Genomic DNA, 19,903 nt, shown 5'->3' on the forward strand with positions numbered 1-19,903 from the left:
TGATAAACTAATGGGGTTAGAAACATGAAATTTGGTCAATTTGTACTGCAGATGGTAATAAGTTATTACAAGTAAGTTGAGAATCACCACACAATCAGAAACTGTTTTATAGTAATTAATGTACAAAGAAAGTTAAATTTTACTAGTGAAAGAATAACATTTTTCCCTTGAAAACTATAAGAGGTATTATGCTCATTTTACTTGTAAATTGAGGCATATATGTTATATATATGCTGTAAAAATTTCATAGTTTTATCACTTATATTTCTCTTGAAAAGTGTACCTATTGAAAAAGGTAAAATAGCATTGGCAGAATAGGGATAAAAACTGCCTTCCATCTCCCCTTAATAGATGTCTAGATTTTGGAGTATTTCCTACAATATTAAAAACATCAAAAGTTCTTCCACTGTACAAAAAAGGGGACAAACATGATCTCAAAAATTACTGACCAATTTCAGCAGTTCCTACATACTCCAAAATATTTGAATCTGCCTATTTACAACCAACTAAACAACCACTTTAATTTGCTTTCTATAGTCAATTTGGCTTTTCCAAGGGAATAAATAATACCACTGCTGTTCTCTCAACTGTGGATGAAGTAATAACAGCTTTTGAGTATAAAAATAAAGCTTCACTTCTTTTTTGTGATTTAAGGAAGGAATTTGACTCTATTTTTAATGATATCCTACTTGCTAAACTCAAATACTGTGGTGTAAAAGACTCTCTATTTTCAATAATTGTATCAATAGGAAACAGTTTGTGTCTATCAGAAATAAGCACTCACAACCACAAGAAGTTAAAACAAGGGTCCCACAAGGTTCTGTCTTTGGAACCTTCTCTTTTATAATTGAAGTCAATGAATTACACTATTGCATTCCAAACTCTGTTATTTGTTATGCTGATGACACAAGGTTGCTAGCTCAGCATGAGAACACCTTAGTTCTGCAAGATATGGTATGGTGCAAGATGGCATGAAAGCGTCACTGAAATAGTTTTTATCAAATACACTCCTTTGAAATCCAGATAAAAACCAATAGATTATACTGGGATTGTCAAAAGAGGTAGAGGTGAAAGTAGTTAAAATTCTAGGAATTCATGTGGATTCTAAGTTAGCTTAGGAAGCACACATCAACCATACCTGTACAAAATAATCTCAAGTTACTTATTTAATGTGGAAACCGAGAGGCTTAGTAATGAAAGAATATTTAAGAGATATTTATTTTGAACTCTTTCAAACACCATAGACTATGGACTGCTGATATGGGGACATTCTCCTCACATCAATGAAATTCTAAAAATTTAAAAGTAGATGGTATTGGCAATGGGTAATGCTGGTAGATTAAGGCACTGCTGGCCTATATTCAGACATGTCAAAAACTTTAAATTCATTAATCTCTCTACATATATCTCAGTACTGTATGTGAAAAACAACACAGCAGATTTTGAAATGAGGGAAAACATACACAAAACACTAGATGCAAAATAAAATTAGATATACTGAGGCATAGGCTGGAAATAACAGGGAATTCCCATCTAATGAATGGCTTAAGAATATTTAACAATGAAAGCAATCAATTTGACAAAACGATTTAATTGGATAGATAAAAAATCTACTCACCAAGCAGTGCCAGAACACCCTCATCAAAGAAGGCTGTAACAGGGCAAACTTTTGGAGCCAGTGGCTGCTTCTTCAAGCAGAAGAGGCTAAGTGCATTGTACGTAACAGGGTGGAGTGGGGTGGTGAAAAATGAAGGTTGTATAAAGCCAAAACAGACTGAAGAGAAGAGTAGTTACTGTGAAGAAATGCCGAGACAGAAGAAATGTAAATTAAGGCCAGGTGGGTGGCAAGATCCAAGGACATGTTGCAGTGTTAGTTCCCACCTGTGGAGTTCTGAGACACTGGTGTCTGGGAGAAGAATCCAGATGGCACGTGTGGTGAAATGATCACTGAGGTCACAATTGTCACCTTGTAGAACATGCTCTGCAAAAGGATATTGTGTTTTGCCAGTATACACCCTCTGCTTATGCCCATTCACCCTAATTGATAATTTGGTGGTAGTCATGCTAATGTAAGTGTCTCGAACAGTGTTTACTTAACAGCTCGAATATGATGGGTCATTTCATAGGTGTCTCTCCTTTTGTTAGTATTTGTTTTGCGGTTACAGGGCTGGTATAGGTGGTGGTAGGAGAGTGCATAGGGCAAGTCTTGCAGGGACAGTCACAGGAGTAGGAGCCATAAGGTAAACAGATGGGTGCAGAAGGAGCATAGGGTCTGACAAGAAAACTGTGGAGAATGGCAGGGCGACGAAAAAACCCTCTAGGTGTGGTGGGCAAAATTTCAGACAGAATGGATCTCATTTAAGGGCACGATTTTAAGAAGTCATGACCTTGTTGAAGTAGCTGATTAATACATTTCAGACCAGGATAATACTGAGTGACCAGCGATGTGCTCCAAAGATTTTTTGGAGGGATCGGCAGTACCAGGATTGAATGTGATGGCCCAGGGAATCAGCTTTTGAACTAGGCTCATGGGGTAATTATGTCCAATGAATGCTGAGATGAAAATGATGGCATATTGCTTTAAAGAGTCTGCATCCAAACCAATTTGTTTGCCTCAAATGCCAAGGCTGTATGGGAGGGACTGTAGCGGTCGCACGGTTCCAGACTGAAGCACCTAGAACAGCTCGGCCAACCCGGCTGGCCACCTATTTCACCTCAGGTAGTCAATGGTAAATAAAGAATCTGAATGTCTCAAGTTTAACACAAAACTTGATTGCAAAAACTTTGCTCTGAATTGGGCTGGCCCATTTTATTAGCGCTGGCCGTTGTGGCCGAGTGGTTCTAGACGCATCAGTCTGGAACCGCGCTACCGCTACGGTCGCAGGTTCGAATCCTGCCTCGGGCATGGATGTGTATGATATCCTTAGGTTAGTTAGGTTTAAGTAGTTCTAAGTTCTAGGGGACTGATGACCTCAGGTATTAAGTCCCATAGTGCTCAGAGCTATTTGAACCATTTTATTAACCCACAGCAAAAACACAACTCTGCTGATGATCTCAAAAATGACGCAATGGCTGTATGGAGCTGAAACTCACACTGAGCATCTGGAAGGGATGAACACACCATTCCACACAAATGGAACAATACAGCATTGCCAGATCACTCACAGTGTTGTCAATCTCATTACCTTTTTCACACAGGTACAGGGACACAAAAGGGACCAAAATGGAGCCTTGTAGCACACCAAAATTTATATTTCTTATCTTTGCCTTCTTTCTTCAATAATCATACACAATCTCTGAATATTTGTGTTTAATTTTTAGGTATGATTCTATTAAACATATCACCTTTGCACTGACACCAATGATTACAATTTCTCATAAGAGCACACCTCAGTAAACTCTGTCTATAGCTTTTGAGAGGTATAAAAATACGCTGGCTGTTTGGTAACTATCATTTATTTTCTCTGACATACGGTGAAAAAACTGTACTGAGAGAGATACAGTACTATAACTGCTTTTGAAGCCATGCTTGAAGTCACCTATGATATTTTTTGTATTATAGTGCTCCATTATGCTTTCCTTTCATGATTTTCTTCATTAGTTTGCTAAATGATGAGTTTAAGGAAATTGCTTTGTAGTTCTAAGCTTGCTGTCTTTCCCCTTTTCTAGACAAGAGTTGTTACCCCAAGACAATGTGTCAGTTCTCACTCCTAGATGAACAAAGGAAATGTTTTCATACAAAGGTGTTATTTTTATAATGTGAGATGTTTTCACTAGAATTGCCGCAGTAGCAGATGACTGTTGCAATGATGAAAGAGCAACTGCTCCATGTAGTATGGTACTGAGAAAATGGTTCTTCATAGCATATGAATTGAAGATGTGTGCAGTGATTTCTTTCCAACTTAATATCCAAAATATTTGATTTTTTAATATTTTTATTTTGGTTATTAATAAATACTATATTTTCTTTGTTATTCTTATTTGATTTCATTTTTATTTAAGAAGGATTGTGTAGAAACTGATTTTGCCAATTAATAATGCCATTCACCTCAAACTGTACTACTAAATACATGTAGATAAATATTTACTGCAGGTGAACATGTCAGTTTGACTCATTTTGCAGTGTTGAAGCCCTTATTCTGTCAAGTAACTTCAGAAAATGAAGTATATGTACTTACCAGGGTTAACAAGGCGTTCAATTCTTCTTTCACTCATCGATGCCAGTTCATGAACAGCAATTGCCAAATAATCAAGCACTTTGGCAGGATATTCCCCATGAAAATTTCCAGCAGAAATAATTTCACCTCTATCAGCAAATACAATATGGATTTATTAAGGAAAATATGTGATCTCTTGCTATAAACATTACACTGTCCATGTGATAAAAATTTCTACTACAAAAATCACAGAAGCACAGAACAGACATACAATTCAAGTAGTAGCTGGTGAAACTGCTATCCCATCACCAGGAGAAGAGGTTCCACAAGCATTGGTTTTACCACATCAAATGTAAGCAAACATACAACTCAGGTACAGTTTGTGTGTATATCTGTGTATTTGAAGCTATAAATCTGTGCTCAGCTGTTTTAGCAATCAGACAACTTGCTCATGAAGATTTTCAGAATTTCACTATGTAAATTACAGTTAAAAAAGTGGATATGTTTTCTGTTTATGACAAATATCAACAAACTGTCAGAGAAATGGTGTGGTTGTATGCTAAAAGGTATCCTGATCATGCCATTCTTTCAAGATCTATCTGCATAAACTTTATAAAAAACTCAAGATACTGGAATTTTGGGAAAAAAAGGAATAGAAAGTTATGAGAGAAATGCAGCAAACATTTTATCCACAGAAACAATAAGTCCACATGTTACTGTTGAGACAGTTAGAATGTGCAAGTGGGCTCAGCAAAAAGAGCATTCCGTGTGTACTGAATTTCATCCTTTCCACATTTTGCTCCACAAACAGCTTCATGGCAGTGACTTTCAAAATTGGTTTCAATTATCTGAATGGTGTCTATGAAAACTGCAAAGTATGCAGCATTTCTACATAACATATTGTTTACAGATGAAGCACCATTTACAAATAAAGGGCAATCAAGAATTGTATTGTTGGTCTTGGTTTTACTGATGGAACTTTAATTAGTCTCAAGTATCTACTGAGATGTTGCAGCATTCCCGCCTGTATGGCTTGCCAACCTTGTGGTACAACAATATCTGGGTTGCCTACATGTCATGCGACCACTCTGCACAAGAAAACAGTTTTGCAGCAGTTCCACTAGACATCCCTAGCAGCACCACCAGAGGTCATGGACTGGGGCATACCTATTTGCACCCGCAACCCATGTGACTTAAAATAGTTCCTGTGATATCCTGCCACACGACAGGATTTAGGCCTGCACACCACTATACAGAGTGAGTTCACATCAAGCTAGAGCTAAGGACATACATCTGCTTCACTACAAGGCCACTGCCTACTGCTAACCAGCTGCCTCCTTGATGGATAGTGCCTGGCCTCTGCAGCTCCACAGACAGTTCAGTCTCCATGATTGGATGTTCACAGTTGATGGTTCACAAACTTTGGCAGAACATTAAGTGTATTCTGTTTTCCAAAGATCTATATCACTGTGCACATATTAAAAATGAACTTTTGTGGAACTTGGTTTCTGTGTGCAGGAGTAGAGCTTGGTAAATATCAGTTTGTGGAAAACTTGGCCAAATATGAGGCTGTGAGTTGCTGAGCAAAGACCTTCAGCTTGTCAGTCAGTTTTGAGTGTTAATTGTGTTTGGTTCATTGGAGCAGATGAGCATACTATATTTTTTACAATAAACTATATTTGTGGAAAATTAGTGATTTTAGTTCCACCCATGGTGGATTATTTGTCAAAAGTTCAAAACAAATATGCTGCTAAAGTTTATAAAGACATCCCACTGAACATAAGGCAGTCCATGTGGCATCAACATGATGGGTGTCCTGCCCATTTCACACAGATAATTAGACCTTCCTAGCAGAACATTTGGAGATTGTTAGGTAAGTCACTCTGAAAACATAAAATGGCCATCACACTCACTGGAACTGACACCTCTGGACTTTTATATGTGGGAAAAATCAAAATCCAGGGGTCTACAAAGAAACATATATGACTCTCAAAGATGTGAAATGCTGTATAACACAGGCCCGTGTTGTGATACGTCCAGATGCAGTACTATGTGTCTGGAGTTGCTTTAGTTTATAAAGTGAATTAATGCTCAAGGTAAACACTTTAAGCACTCAATATTCCAGTCATAATAACAAACACATGAACTGTACGAGGGTTATATGTTTACTTGCTTCTGGTACAAGAGAGCAGATGTATGTGGAATGTCTCCGAAGTCTCTTTTCCAATACCACAAGAAAAAGTATATAGTCCCATCAAAAAAAGTCAGTGCTATAATTTGGCACCTATAAACATTAAACATTACTCACATACATAAAAATATGCAATATTCTCCTCTATAACTTGACAAAAACTGAACCTTGTTGTATTTACTCAGTGTGTCTTAGCTTCCTTCCCTGTAGAGGTACTGTTCCTCTTTAACTAAGTGAAATATTAATAACATTGTGAAATTACCAACGAAATTAGACAAGATATCTGTATGGTGCAAAGAGTTGCAATTGACTTTAAATAATAAAAAGTGTGAGGTCATCCACATGAGTGCTTAAAGGAATCTGTTAAATTTCAGATCCATGAGAAATCACACAATCTAAAGGCTGTCAATTCAACTCAACAGTAGGCTACCAAAACATTGGTAACTATTTTAACAAAACTGTACAGGACTCTCTTGTTTCGTAGGTTCAAGAAGAATTCGTGTAAGCACAAAAGGTATCATTTATATACAAAAGGTACGTTTATTCCCGCTCCACATTCATTTTCCAGGAACTGTTCTCCCTGTTATATGGTATGTGGCTGTAGCAGAAAACTGGTTATAAATTAAAAAGAAGGTAACTAACTGATACTATGCCATATCCCATGGTGTGCTACAGTATGCCATATTTTTTGTGACTAAATAAAATGCAGTTATTTTGTACGCCATTAGTGACATAGCATAGCTGTGCTTCATTCTCATTATGTGCTGCAAATTTGACTACTTTTTTTCTTTGCTTAATAAACTGTGTATTTTAAGGTACAGTCTTAGACATGAAACATGACCATTTGCTGGTCACTACAGAGATTAAGACTGAGTCATACTCTTAAACCACCAATAAAACAGGCTGACCCTCAGATTTGTAAGCTAGGTCATCTGCACAATCTGACAACACTGAAGAATGCACATGTGTCTAGAGGAAGTGTTGTCTTCTGCTCATAATACACAGTGCTATATCTGTCATAGTCTAGTTGTAAACCTTGTGCAATATAGTTGCAGAGTAGCGAGTTTGAGTCAGCCCATTCCTTTATTTTTTTTTAACTGCGTTTAGGCCGTCTGCAAAGGTAATCACTTTGATGAATCCTTGAAGATAATTCATTTCACTTTCTAACCCACTAGTAATACCAAAACCTTCCATAAAAGAACTTGTGGCTGTGTCAAGATCAGAACAGTTTATGCTTGAGAGCTTCCTCACCCTATAGCAGCCACAAACCATCTGCAACCTGTCACTGGTCACCTTACCACCAGCTGTCATCCAACCAGGTGACAGAGGCATGGCACATTCCAGCACATTTCTGCTCTCTCATTTTTAGCATAAAAATGTTTCTGATGGTAGTTTGATTTTCCACTTTGATAAATTGAGTGAAGTCCTGGCAGTTATACAAGACACATGGCTTGCTATGAGTGTATTTATCAAGTTTTGTTTTCTTATTTTAAGTTCTAGCATTTGTCACGCAGTTACATACTGGATTTTTCATACTCCAGTCTTCTGAAAGTTGTTATGCAACTGAGTCACAAATGGAAAATGTCTAACATTTGTGACATATTGTTCGCTTTTGGTTTAATGGAGGATGAAGTCAGTGGAAGCAGCTCAAAAGATTTGTATTTTGTGTAGGGTGGGGATTTGGACTAATCACATACAAAAAGAAATTTCTTGCTTCAAGAAAGATCATTTTCACATGAATGATTTTCCACATTCCTGATGTCTCAGTGATTGACAAGTGTGATTCAATAGGCTAGGTTCAGAGGTCAAGTGTAGGAGTACTGCATGCTCTAATTCAAAACAACCAAAACCAAAGGATTGACTATTACCACATTCTTTCCTGAACGTCATCCAGTTTTCTCTCTGTACATTCCTGTGCAGTACTGTTTCTAGTGTTGAGTTATGATACATCTACGTCTATAACTACATGGATAGTCTGCAAATCACACTTAAGTCCTGATAGAGGGTTCATCAAACCACATTTACAATAATTTTCTGTTATTACAATCTTGAAGAGTGCTTGGAAAAAATGAACACCTATATCTTTCCATGCAAGCTCTGATTTCCCTTATTTTATTATGATGATCACTTCTTCCTGTGTAGGTCAGCATCAACAAAATATTTCTCCATTTTAAGAAGAAAGTTGGTGATTGAAATTCCATGAAAAGATCCTGTCACAACGAGAAATGCCTTTATTTTAATTGTGTCTACCCCAAATCCTGTATCATGTTCATGACACTCTTCCCCATGTTTCTTAATAATAAAATATGTGTTGCCATTCTTTGAACTTTCCCGATGTACCACATTAATCCTATTTCGTAAGGATACTACACTGTGCAGCAATACTCCAAAAGAGGAAGGACAAGCATAGAATACGCAGTCTCCTTAGTAGATCTGTTGCATCTTCTAAATGTTCTGACAATAAAACACAGTCTTTGGTTTGTCTTTGGTGTTCTTTCCAATTTACATTGTATTCCAAAATCCTACTCCATATGGATGTTAAAGATATGTGCCTGTAATTTAGTGGATTATTTGTATTGCCTATTTTGAATATTGGTGTGATCTGTGCAACTTTCCAGTCTTTGGGTACGTATCTTTTGTCGAGTGAGCAGTTGTATATGATTGTTAAATATGTACCTATTGCATCAGCATGCTCTTAAAGGAACCTAATTGATATACAGTCTGTACCAGAAGACTTGCTTTTATTAAGAGATTTAAGTTGCTTCACTGTGCCAAGGATATCTACTTCCAGGTTACACATGTTGACAGCTGTTCTTGGTTCAGATTCTGGAATATTTACTATGTATTCTTTGGTGAAGGAATTTCAGAAGATTGTGTTTAGTAACTCTGCTTTAGCAACACTGTCATCAATAGTATTTCCATTGCTGTTGTGCAGAGAAGGCATTGATTGATTCTTGCTGCTAGCATACTTTACCTGTGACCAAAATCTCTTTGAATTTTCTGCCAGGTTTTGAGACAAACTTTCGTTGTGGAAACTATTATAAGCATCTGACATTGAAGTTGTTGCTAAATTTCTTACTTCTGTAAATGATCACTAATCTTGGGGTTTTTGCATTCATTTAAATTTGGTATGGTTTCCTCATTGTTTCTGCAGCAGTTTTCTTGACATTTTTTGTGTGCCTTTGGGGTATCATCTCCATCATTTGTTAATTCATTTGGTATAAATCTCTTAATTGTTGTTGATACTATTTCTTTGAATTCAAGGCACATCTGATCTAAACTACACTGTTAATTTGGAAGGAATGGAGACTGTCTCTCAGAAAGCATCAAGCGAATTTTATTTGATTTTTGAATAGATATAATTTTCATATATTTTTGGTGGATTTGGGAGTTACAGTATTCAGTTTTGCCATGACAACCCTGTGTTCACTAATCCCTGTATCTGTTTTGATGCTGGTTATTAGCTCAGGATTATTTGCTGCCAAGAGGCCAAGTGTGTTTCCAGGACTGTTTATGACTCACGTGGGCTCATGAACCAATTGTTCAAAATAATTTTCAGAGAATGCATTTAGCACATTTTGGGATGAAGTTTGATGCATATGTCTGGAATTACCCATTCATTTTCACCAACATATCAAGGGCAAGTTGAAGTCTCAGCAATTGTATCATTTGAGTTGGGATGTCAGTAAAAGACTTCAATTATTATTTTATTCCAGTTGCCAACAATGACCTCTACCCATACTAACTCACAGGAACTATCTAACAGCAACAAACATGCTACTGCCAACTGTATTTAGCCTATCCTCTCTGAACACCAGTAGCTGCTTCACAAAAATTTTGGCTGGAGCATCAGTACTTTTTATTAGTGCCTGGAGCTCTGGTATTTTCCCAACACAGTTATGACAATTTATGACTGTTATACTGATGGTTCCTAGATCTACATTCTTTTTGTGTTTGACTTGTATTCTTTGAGACTGAAGCCCTTTCTGCATTTCCCCGAGGCTCTCTTACCCCAAAAAAAATTAAAAAAGACCATCCAGTCCATGCCACACAGTCCCTGCTATTCATGTAGCCACCTCCTGTGAGTAATGGACACCTGACCTAGTTATCGGAATCCAAAATTGTTATATCCTAGCCAGTAATGCCACCCGAGCCCGCTGCCAAAAGGTTGGCAGCATCAAAGTCCGGACGCCGTCCGCATAAGCAGCGCCAGCGAGACAGCAAATCGCCGCAAGTCTGCGCGCGCGCCACCGCTGGCTTCTGGGTTCTTAAGCGCTGGAGTCGCGAGCGCTAGGACAGTTCTGTATTCGCCGCTCAGTTGTATACTCGCCACTGAATTGTGTACTTGCTAGTCAGTTGTGTGTTCATCGCAGCGGAGTTGTTGTTTGTCGTCAGCCGACGCTGACCTAGCCGCTCCGACTCGAACTAGACAGATTTCTGTAGACACCGAGTTCACTACTGTTTCTGTATCTTCGTTAATAAAGATAAGTACCGACTTTTATTTAATCAGAGTGTTTGGGTTTTCATCTTTCTGTTTCACTGTTCCAGCGGACTGGTCGGCCCGCTATTAAAAGTGTGGCTGTGACTTCGTAAGCCGTTTCTACAGCGAATTGTTTGTCACTACGAACACCACCACAAAAAAAATCGCACCACCCTATGGCACAAGTAGAGAAATTTGCAGCCTACACAGTCACAGAACTGTCTGAACCCCTGATTCAGACCCTCCACAAAGCTCTGTACTACAGATCTGTAATTGGTCCTGTTGATAATGCTGAAAATGGTGAGCTCTGCTTTCATCTCAGAAGCAAGATTGGCAGCTTTACCATTTCTGATAGTGACATTGAGTCCAACTGGTAGTGAGGCTGTTCATGCAACTCCAATGTTACCCTTCCGTAGCAAGCAAGCCCTCAAGAAACACCAGAGGCATTGACATTCTACACAAGATCAGGACCATGAGAGCACGACAAGTGCCCACCCATTCTGGGAGCTCTGCTCTACCGCTGGCAGGCTGTGTGAAAAGTGTTGACTTTGGATTAAGGTGCAATGCGTATTTTATTTGTTCTTTGGATTGCAGGCATCCCTTACTATTGCTGTATTTACTCTTTTCAGTTTCTTGTTAACTCAAGTTCTTATCAAATTTCATTTACATGACTTTTTAAAATAAAACTGTTAAATCAAATGCTGTTGACTCATTGAATTAGTATAATGAAATAAGAGACTGCAGTTACAGAAGTACTGTACAACAGCATGTTTAAAGTATGAGCTTGAAACAGAAATTTAACAGATCATAAAACTGTCGCTTGTAGAAAATCCTTTCTATTAAGACAATGAATACATACTAAATGCAAAAAAAATTGGAAATAGCCACAGTTTGTAATAAAAATAAAATGCACATAGGCAGACGGGTAGTAAATTCAAGATTTGTTCTTATGTATGGTGTAATATAGGTAGACTGCAGAAGATACAAAATGTATAATTACATATTGTCCTATGGTATTTAAAAATTGTATACTTAAGATAATTAAATAATGTTGTGATTATTATTTTGTAAAACTGACAATGCAGATATGTACTTGGATCTGATCCATATATGCACATCCAAAGCCTTAAGAAAGTTGTCAAACCAGCAAAGCAAATAACAAATATTAAATTAATCTTAAAACATGAGAATAAATCAAAGGCAGTTTGGTCAGTTGTAAAACATGAGTTAGGTATCAAAGCCTCTAGACTTGGAATTAGTACAATTAAGCTTGAAGATGAGTTCATTGTAAATCCGGCTCAAATTTCAGAATGCTTCAATGAGTTCTTCACTAATGTAGTGAAACCAAAGGTTAATGTTGCAGATTATGAGAACAATGTATGTCCCTTTGGACTAAATCATAATTCTGAATGCCTCACAAAATTCAAAACAGTTTCAACAATAGATGTAGAAAAAATTATATTAAAACTAAAAAACAAAAATTCTGCAGGTTGGGATGGAATACCAGCAAAAGTCCTTAAATTTGTGTGTAAAATAATAGGATACCCACTATCTAAAATAATAAACCAATCCCTTGAAAAAGGAAGCTTCCCAGAGGTGCTGAAGTATGCACAAGTAAAACCGTTGCTCAGAAAGGGTCAAGAGAGGATATGGGGAATTATCGTCCCATCTCCCTCCTTCCAGTCCTATCAAAAATCTTTGAATATGCTGCTGCTATGCAGATTCGAAATTTTATGGAGAAATGTGATATTATTATGGGAAACCAATTTGGTTTCCAGCATGGCAAAAGTACTGTTGATGCAATTAACAAGTTTATCAATAGGATCAGCACATCATTAGACAACCATAATAAAGTTGCAGGAAACTTTTGTGATCTCACAAAAGCCTTTGACTCTGTAAATCATGCACTGCTCATCTATAAGTTTGACAAGTATGGGATCAAGGGTAATGTTCTAAATTGGCTTACTTCATACTTATCAGATAGGAAACAAAGAGTGATTGTCTCATCAAATGCAGCAAATTACTATTCAAAATAGAAAACAGTAGCTCAACGTGTCTCTCAAGGCTCGATTCTAGGACCTATTTTGTTTTTGTTCTATGTTAATGATTTACCGAACAATATAAATTCTCCACCGATTTTATTTGCAGATGACACATCTGTATTAATTGAAAATGAGGAGCCAGAAAACATCCCTCTCTACATAATAAACACAATGAACAAACTAGAAAAATGGTTCCAACTGAATGGATTAAGATTGAACATCCCCAAAACCCATGTGGTCCAATTCAGAACGAAACAGTCAAAGCCCCAAGAAATTAAAATAACTCATAAAAATTAGGGAATAGAAGAAATGGATTCTGTGAAGTTTTTAGGGTTAAACCTAGATAAAAATTTAAATTGGAATAAACATGTTGACTACCTGTTAAACAAATTATGTAGCTTTGCATTTGCTATGCAAATATTAGCTGGTGCAACAGACATGAATACAAGGAAAATTGCATACCACAGCTACTTTCAATCAGTTTGCGGCGGCGCGGTTCCTTCTGTCCCTTTACGATGAACCTGCACCTACCTGTGAACATTGTCTCAGCATATCATCAGTAGGGAAGCCGAGTGAAACCTACTGTACTTCGATGTGAACCAGGCTGCAATTAAAGTCACTAATCTACATTTTGGGAGAAAGTTTTCACACAAAATGAAAGGTTGGAAATTTTGTCCTCAATTAATATATCCTGAAACTTAGGTGAACAAGTATCACTGCCAAGCCCATGCTAGTCTTAACACAGTCACTCACAATCCCTTTCGCTCACATTAGCAAGTTTATGGTGTTGCATTTTCTGAAAACGTAATAGCTACAAAAATACTGATTGTTTTTGATTGATAATGCTCACCAAATATTAAGTCTGTCGGTATGAAATGCAGTTACAGTTTTTAGCCACCAATCTGCTCAATACACCACGCAGAATATATGTCTTTTCTCGTCACAAAATTCACTTAAAAATTCGGAATTTTCTACACACCCATCATAATAATTATGCTGTCACTTTACCACACTTTTGATGTATGAAACACTGCTAGATCGGGCAACTTATCATTCCCATCAGAACTACTACTACACACATCCAAACTGTTTCATGGCTAGGCTCCCACTCCTCCCTAGAATACTCTGTCTTCTCTACCAGCAGAGAAAGGTGCGCAATGAATATTGCTTTACCATTGGTCAGTTTACTCAACAGCCAATAGCAAAACAACATTCTCCCTCATCAGTCTATGCTTTTCATTAATAACCAATCACAAAATAGTAAACCTAACGACTGCACTTTTTACCGACGTAATTACCTAATATGCTGAAGTTTTGTTTATGCATAAAGTTATTTACTATTGTTATTTATGCCTGAATTAACTTTCCCTTTGCCATAAACTTACTTTACAAATGTATTCTACAAAAATCCCCTTTGTCCATATCCATACTTCTTCAAAATGTTCCCACACTAAATCCTATTACATAACTTGTTAAACAATTATCTTCATATTAACCTTAAACCACACTCACGTGTCATTCATACTGCTAAAGCACATTTATAACATTTTAATTACACAAAAAGACATAATAACACTTTACGAAAAACATTCTGTTAATTTAGTGCACTCTAGCCGGCACAGTCGAAACTAAATCAGTCCCCTATCCAATACTGTCCTCTATCGGCTGATACATAAACTACATGCACATCCAGTCTTGCATCACCATCTGTCACTATCCAGCTCTGAGACACATCTCCCACTTAACTGCCTCCTAAGCAGGATCGGTATATGGTGCTATGCCTCAAGTTGTAAGGTATGGTATTATTTTTTGGGGAAATTCAAGCAATATATTGCGCATACTAAAGTTACAGAAAAGAATAATAAAGAACATGTGTACCACCCATCCAAGGACATCATGTCACCCACTATTTGAAAAACAACAGTTATTAACAGTTCCCTCCTTATAGATCTATGATATTATCATCTTTCTACACAGCAATTTAGAGTTATTCAAGAAAAACTGTTTCAATCACACGTATAACACAAGAAACAAAGACAATTTTATGCTACCCACTCATCACTTAAACCTGTATGCGCAATCTCCTCAGTATATGGCAATGAAAATTCATAACAAGTTAAGAGAAAGAATGTTCTGAGTATGAACCTAGAGATACTGAAAACAAAGCTATATGATATACTTGTCAAACGGTGCTACTACACTGTTGAGGAGTTCATGAAGGATGAACTGAACATTTGAGCAGGATAAATTTACATATAGTCTTGTGTGTAAATGTAGCTGTCCTTCACAAAAGGGAGGAAAGAAAAATAAAAGTTTATATTCATGTTAAAATTCTTTGTACCAATTAGGCCTAAGTTGTGTTATCCATTTTTTGACATGTCTCCTGTACATAATCATATGATTAGAAATTTTATGTTATGAGATGAATAAAACACTATTCACTAAAAAAAAAAAAAAATCTTGCTATCATTGTAAATTTGGAAATATGACTGTAAAGGGCATACACAGATACACAGGTATAGAAAGTACCATAATACAGTGTCCTAGGAGAAATAAAATAGAAGTGGAAGATATTAATTTGTTGGCTCACAACAATTGTGATATCTTGTTGTTATTTTTAAAGCCATGAAAAAATGGTTTGAGACTCATCAGAACATGGTAAATTTAATAACATATTTTTTTTAAAAAATGAAGTACACCCGCCACCATATGTTTTAATGACTTATTGCAGCACTGTCATCTAACAGCATATTGTATAATTCATAAAACTAGAAATGCATCTGCTTGGTACCTTACGGGAGAGATTGCACCTTAAAATAATTGCTGCTTTAAACAGATGCACCATTTTAGAAAGGATACTGGATTGTCAGTTCCACTATTCATTTCTACAGTGATAATTCCTTGTACGAAATCAATTGTATCGTGAACAATACCATGCACCTGAGGGCAACACCGCAGTGTGTAGGCATCTTGCACACGGTTGCAGAATCGGTGGCTCTCTGACAGAATTGGCACATAAATGAGAAATAATGATCAAATGAAAATGATAAATATATTTCAACATATTATGTGGTAGATAAACATTACAGAAAGTTAAATGTTTTGCTATACATCTGAAGCACATAATAACAAATATGTTTTTACAAATTGGTGACTGCTCAAGTCAATATTACATAAGTGAAAAAGAAGAAAATAGCTAAATGAATTGACTTACAGCATATAAAGGTGAAAAGAACTCCAGAAGTATCTATTATTATATTGTTATTGTTTTTCTTATCCTGTCATATATTCTGTTATATAAGTTCTTCATCAATGTGCTTCCGGAGGGTTCTTTTGCAATCGAGTATTAAAAGCATTATCTGTTACCATACCTAGTATTTCAGGACCATGCTGATAAACTTTGATGGAGAGCAGATCATACACAGCAAATAATTTTCTGGCCAGGAGTACATCCTCTTTAACTTGTCACTGAGCCCATGAGTGAAGTGTACTGATCATGATACCCACTGCACCACAGTCAACTTAAAGTTAGTTGTCCTGCTTTTAAGCCTTCATTTTGACTGAACTGTTGTTATTTATATGTGAAGTTATCAACTGAATGTGTACTACCATTTATTTGAACTTACAGCCATGATTATATGCTACATTGAGGAAATGAAAATCACATTTGTGGCAAGTTAAAGTTATGTGCTGGATCAGGACTCAAACCCAAATATCCACCTTTTAATGAATTTAGTGAATTAACCATGTACACCTCATGGACTGACTCAAAATTTCAACATATATTCTTTTTCTCCCCAGATGTCAAACCCATTTCAGTGGAACAGATGCACGTATCTATGAACATTGTTTTCGTAACAGAACACATCCACTCCACAGTACCATTGCTGCACTTTATTGATACTTTCAAGAAAGGGAAAATTATTGCCTTGAACATGTTAGTGGTGAACCACAAGTAAGGACATTAGATTTGAGGTTGTAGTGATGAAGAGGTGTATTAATCTGTATTCAACTAACACATATGATGTGGTATGTGCAATGAACAAAGTCACATAATCATTTGGAAGAACGTGAAAGAGTACAACCAACATGTGTACAACCATCAGGAGACACAGCCAACTGGACCCCATATGGAATCTAAGCAGTGGTTACTTCATCAAAATGCCAATTATGTTGCCATATTACTGACAGATGATGACTACTTCACATGTATAAGTTATTTTAACAGTTAGAGTGGTCATATTTGGGGCTATTAAAAACAACATGTAGTTGCTGTTATGTCTCAATAATAAATGTTTTTCCACGAACATTTGGACTGGAATAATCATCAGTCATCTTCATGAACTGTAACTCTGCCAGTACAGTAAACTGAAGTAGTTTTCCATAAGTTTCTGCATATTACACTTACAAAATCAGTGGACGCAATATCACTATCTGTACAGAACAAAATTTGTTTTGAGCACAATGGAATCCCAGTATATTGCATTGTTGACATTAAAGTACAGCTAACTTTAAAAATATATTTGGCAGTTGAGTAGGAACTGTTGTAAAGCTATCACATCATCTGGTTTCGTCTTTGGGAATATGATGCATTTCATAACAGGAAACATAATCCTGCCATCTTCAACAGAGTTGGAGAGTTATTGACTGCAGTGCTGTTATGCATGTGATAAGGCTTAGGGCACTGTGTTTAAATATCTGTTGTCAAGTTATGTGAAAATGCTTTTAATAAAAAGGGTTAATAAAAATGTTATGTACATTAGGTTAAAAGGAGTAGATTCCTTAACAAACATTGCTTTTATGTGTGTGACCTACAGCCCCTCAAAGTTTTAAAATGAGACACTAAAATTACTTCCAATACAAATGTAGTTTCAAAAATGGCAAATTTGTATATGGTGCATAGGTTGTAAAGATATTGCTAAATTTATTTCAATGGGTGTTTCTACTGCTTATACATCTTTTTAGGAAATAAAGTATATTGCACTTGCCATAGGTCAAGAACTGATTTGTTCTTTTGTAGCCACTCTGGGTCCTTAAAACAATATCTGTCTCTTGGGGTCCCACTCTGGGTACTCAATAGGTTGTGTAAGGTTTTCCATAAGCTGCTGCAGAAATACATCAATCTTGCCAAAAGCCAAGATGTCATTTATTTCTTTGTAGCCATTGTGAGTCCTCAATAAATTGTCATATCCTCTGGGGCCTCCTCTGGGTGCTCAATAGACTGTGTAAGCTGCTGCAATGCACTGTTGCTTGTTACATGCATTCCAGAATGGCCTAGTGCAAGTGTACCAAATAAGTTCCTCTGACACACATGATTTTTATAGGCTTGTGACATAATGAGAATGAGGTGTTGTAATGTATGTAACCACACAGTCATGATATCTATTAGTCATCAAGATGCCACCACAATGGTTGTGAAAAAAGTGAGGTTACAGGGGAACACACACAAATGCATGCATCCATTGAATTTTGTTCTGAACACTTAGTTGATCATTTGAGTGATTATTTGTGGAAAATATGCAGTGGTTCTGCCAATGTACAACCTTGTCATAGTAAAAGGAATGTATTGGTTTATATTTTAATAGAAGGTGCTGCTGTATTTTTTATGTACCAACTTGCAATTTTTCTATTAATGTGGAATTATATTAACATTGCAAAAGAATTTGATTTTCTGTCTTCCTCTATTGTTGCACTTAATAATAAAACTGGATTTATTGAAAAGTATCAAAGTTCACAGTGGGAGTGTATGAAATAAAGGTTCATATTTTCAAAGTATAGACCGATGTTTTGTGGTTGAACTTTTGAAGTTATGAGGTGATGGATTGATGATATTTAGAATGGTTTCAATAAAACAGTGTATGCACATCGTTTTCCTGGTGTAGGTAAATTTACTTTGGTTGAAAACATTATGGATTACAATGAAGATCATGAACATTTTTATATGTCTACACCCAACTCATTCAAGAGTGGTTATGAAGGTATTGTGTCTGAAGAGTTCTCTTGGGAATGCTGGAAACCATCTTCCTCTCAGTTACAGTATCTATCTGAAGGAAAAAGCCTTCCAATCAGAATAAATATTTTAAACTTAATTATAACACCCCATTACTTCAGCAGTAATGTTTATATTCCTATTTCTTATTGGAACATACAATGAGGTGACAAAAGTCATGGGATAGTAATACACACATTTGAAGATGGTGGAAGTATAATGTACACAAGGTATAAAAGTGCAGTGAGTTGGTGGAACTGTCATTTGTACTCAGGTGATTCATGTGAAAAGATTTCTGATACGATTATGTTGCATGACGGGAGTTAACAGACTTCAAACACGGAATGGCAGTTGGAGCTAGAGGCATGGGACATTGCATTTTGAAAATAATTAGGGAATTCAGTATTCTGACATCCACAGTGTCAAATTTCAGGCATTACATCTCTCCACAAACAACGCAGTGGCCGACAGCTGTCACTTAATGACTAAGAACAGTGGCGTTTCCTTGGAGACAAGCAATACTGTGTGAAATCAATGTGGGACATACAATAAATGTATTCGTTAGGAGAGTGCAACAAAATTTGGCATTAATGGGCTATGGCAGGAGATGACTGACACGGGTGCCTTTACTAACAGCATGACATTGCCTGCAGTGCCTCTCCTGGGCTTGTGACCACATTGGTTGACCCTAGACAACTGGAAAATGATGGCCTGCTCAGATGAGTCCTGATTCTAGTTGGTAAGAGCTGATGGAATGGTTGGAGTGTGGTACAGACCCCATGAACCCAAATTGTCAACAAGGCACTGTGCAAGCTGTTGGTGGCTCCCTAATTGTGTGGACTGTGTGTACATGGGATGGACTGGATTGTCTGGTCCAACTGAAATGATCATTGACTGGAAATGGTTATATCTAGCTAGTTGGAGACCATTTTCAGCCATTTATGAATTTCATGTTCCCAAACAATGATGCAATATTCACAGATGACAGTGTACCATGTCACCAGGCCACAATTGTTCTGGACAATTTCAGCAAATGATTTGGCC

At 36.8% G+C, this 19,903-nt stretch overlaps 1 protein-coding gene across 1 annotated transcript in view; it reads right to left on the bottom strand.

Moving 5' to 3' along the window:
* Positions 1-19,903, bottom strand: part of LOC126471443 (histidine ammonia-lyase-like) — a 241,699-nt gene that overhangs the window by 69,844 nt on the left and 151,952 nt on the right. The window contains exons 11-12 of the mRNA XM_050099622.1: positions 15,730-15,869; positions 4,179-4,323 (exon numbers count right to left, since the gene is read on the bottom strand). Of these exons, the coding sequence (XP_049955579.1) occupies positions 4,179-4,323; positions 15,730-15,869 (285 nt within the window). The remainder of the gene's footprint in view (positions 1-4,178; positions 4,324-15,729; positions 15,870-19,903) is intronic.

Source organism: Schistocerca serialis, chromosome 3, assembly GCF_023864345.2.
Source record: "Schistocerca serialis cubense isolate TAMUIC-IGC-003099 chromosome 3, iqSchSeri2.2, whole genome shotgun sequence".
Classification (NCBI taxonomy): domain Eukaryota; kingdom Metazoa; phylum Arthropoda; class Insecta; order Orthoptera; family Acrididae; genus Schistocerca; species Schistocerca serialis.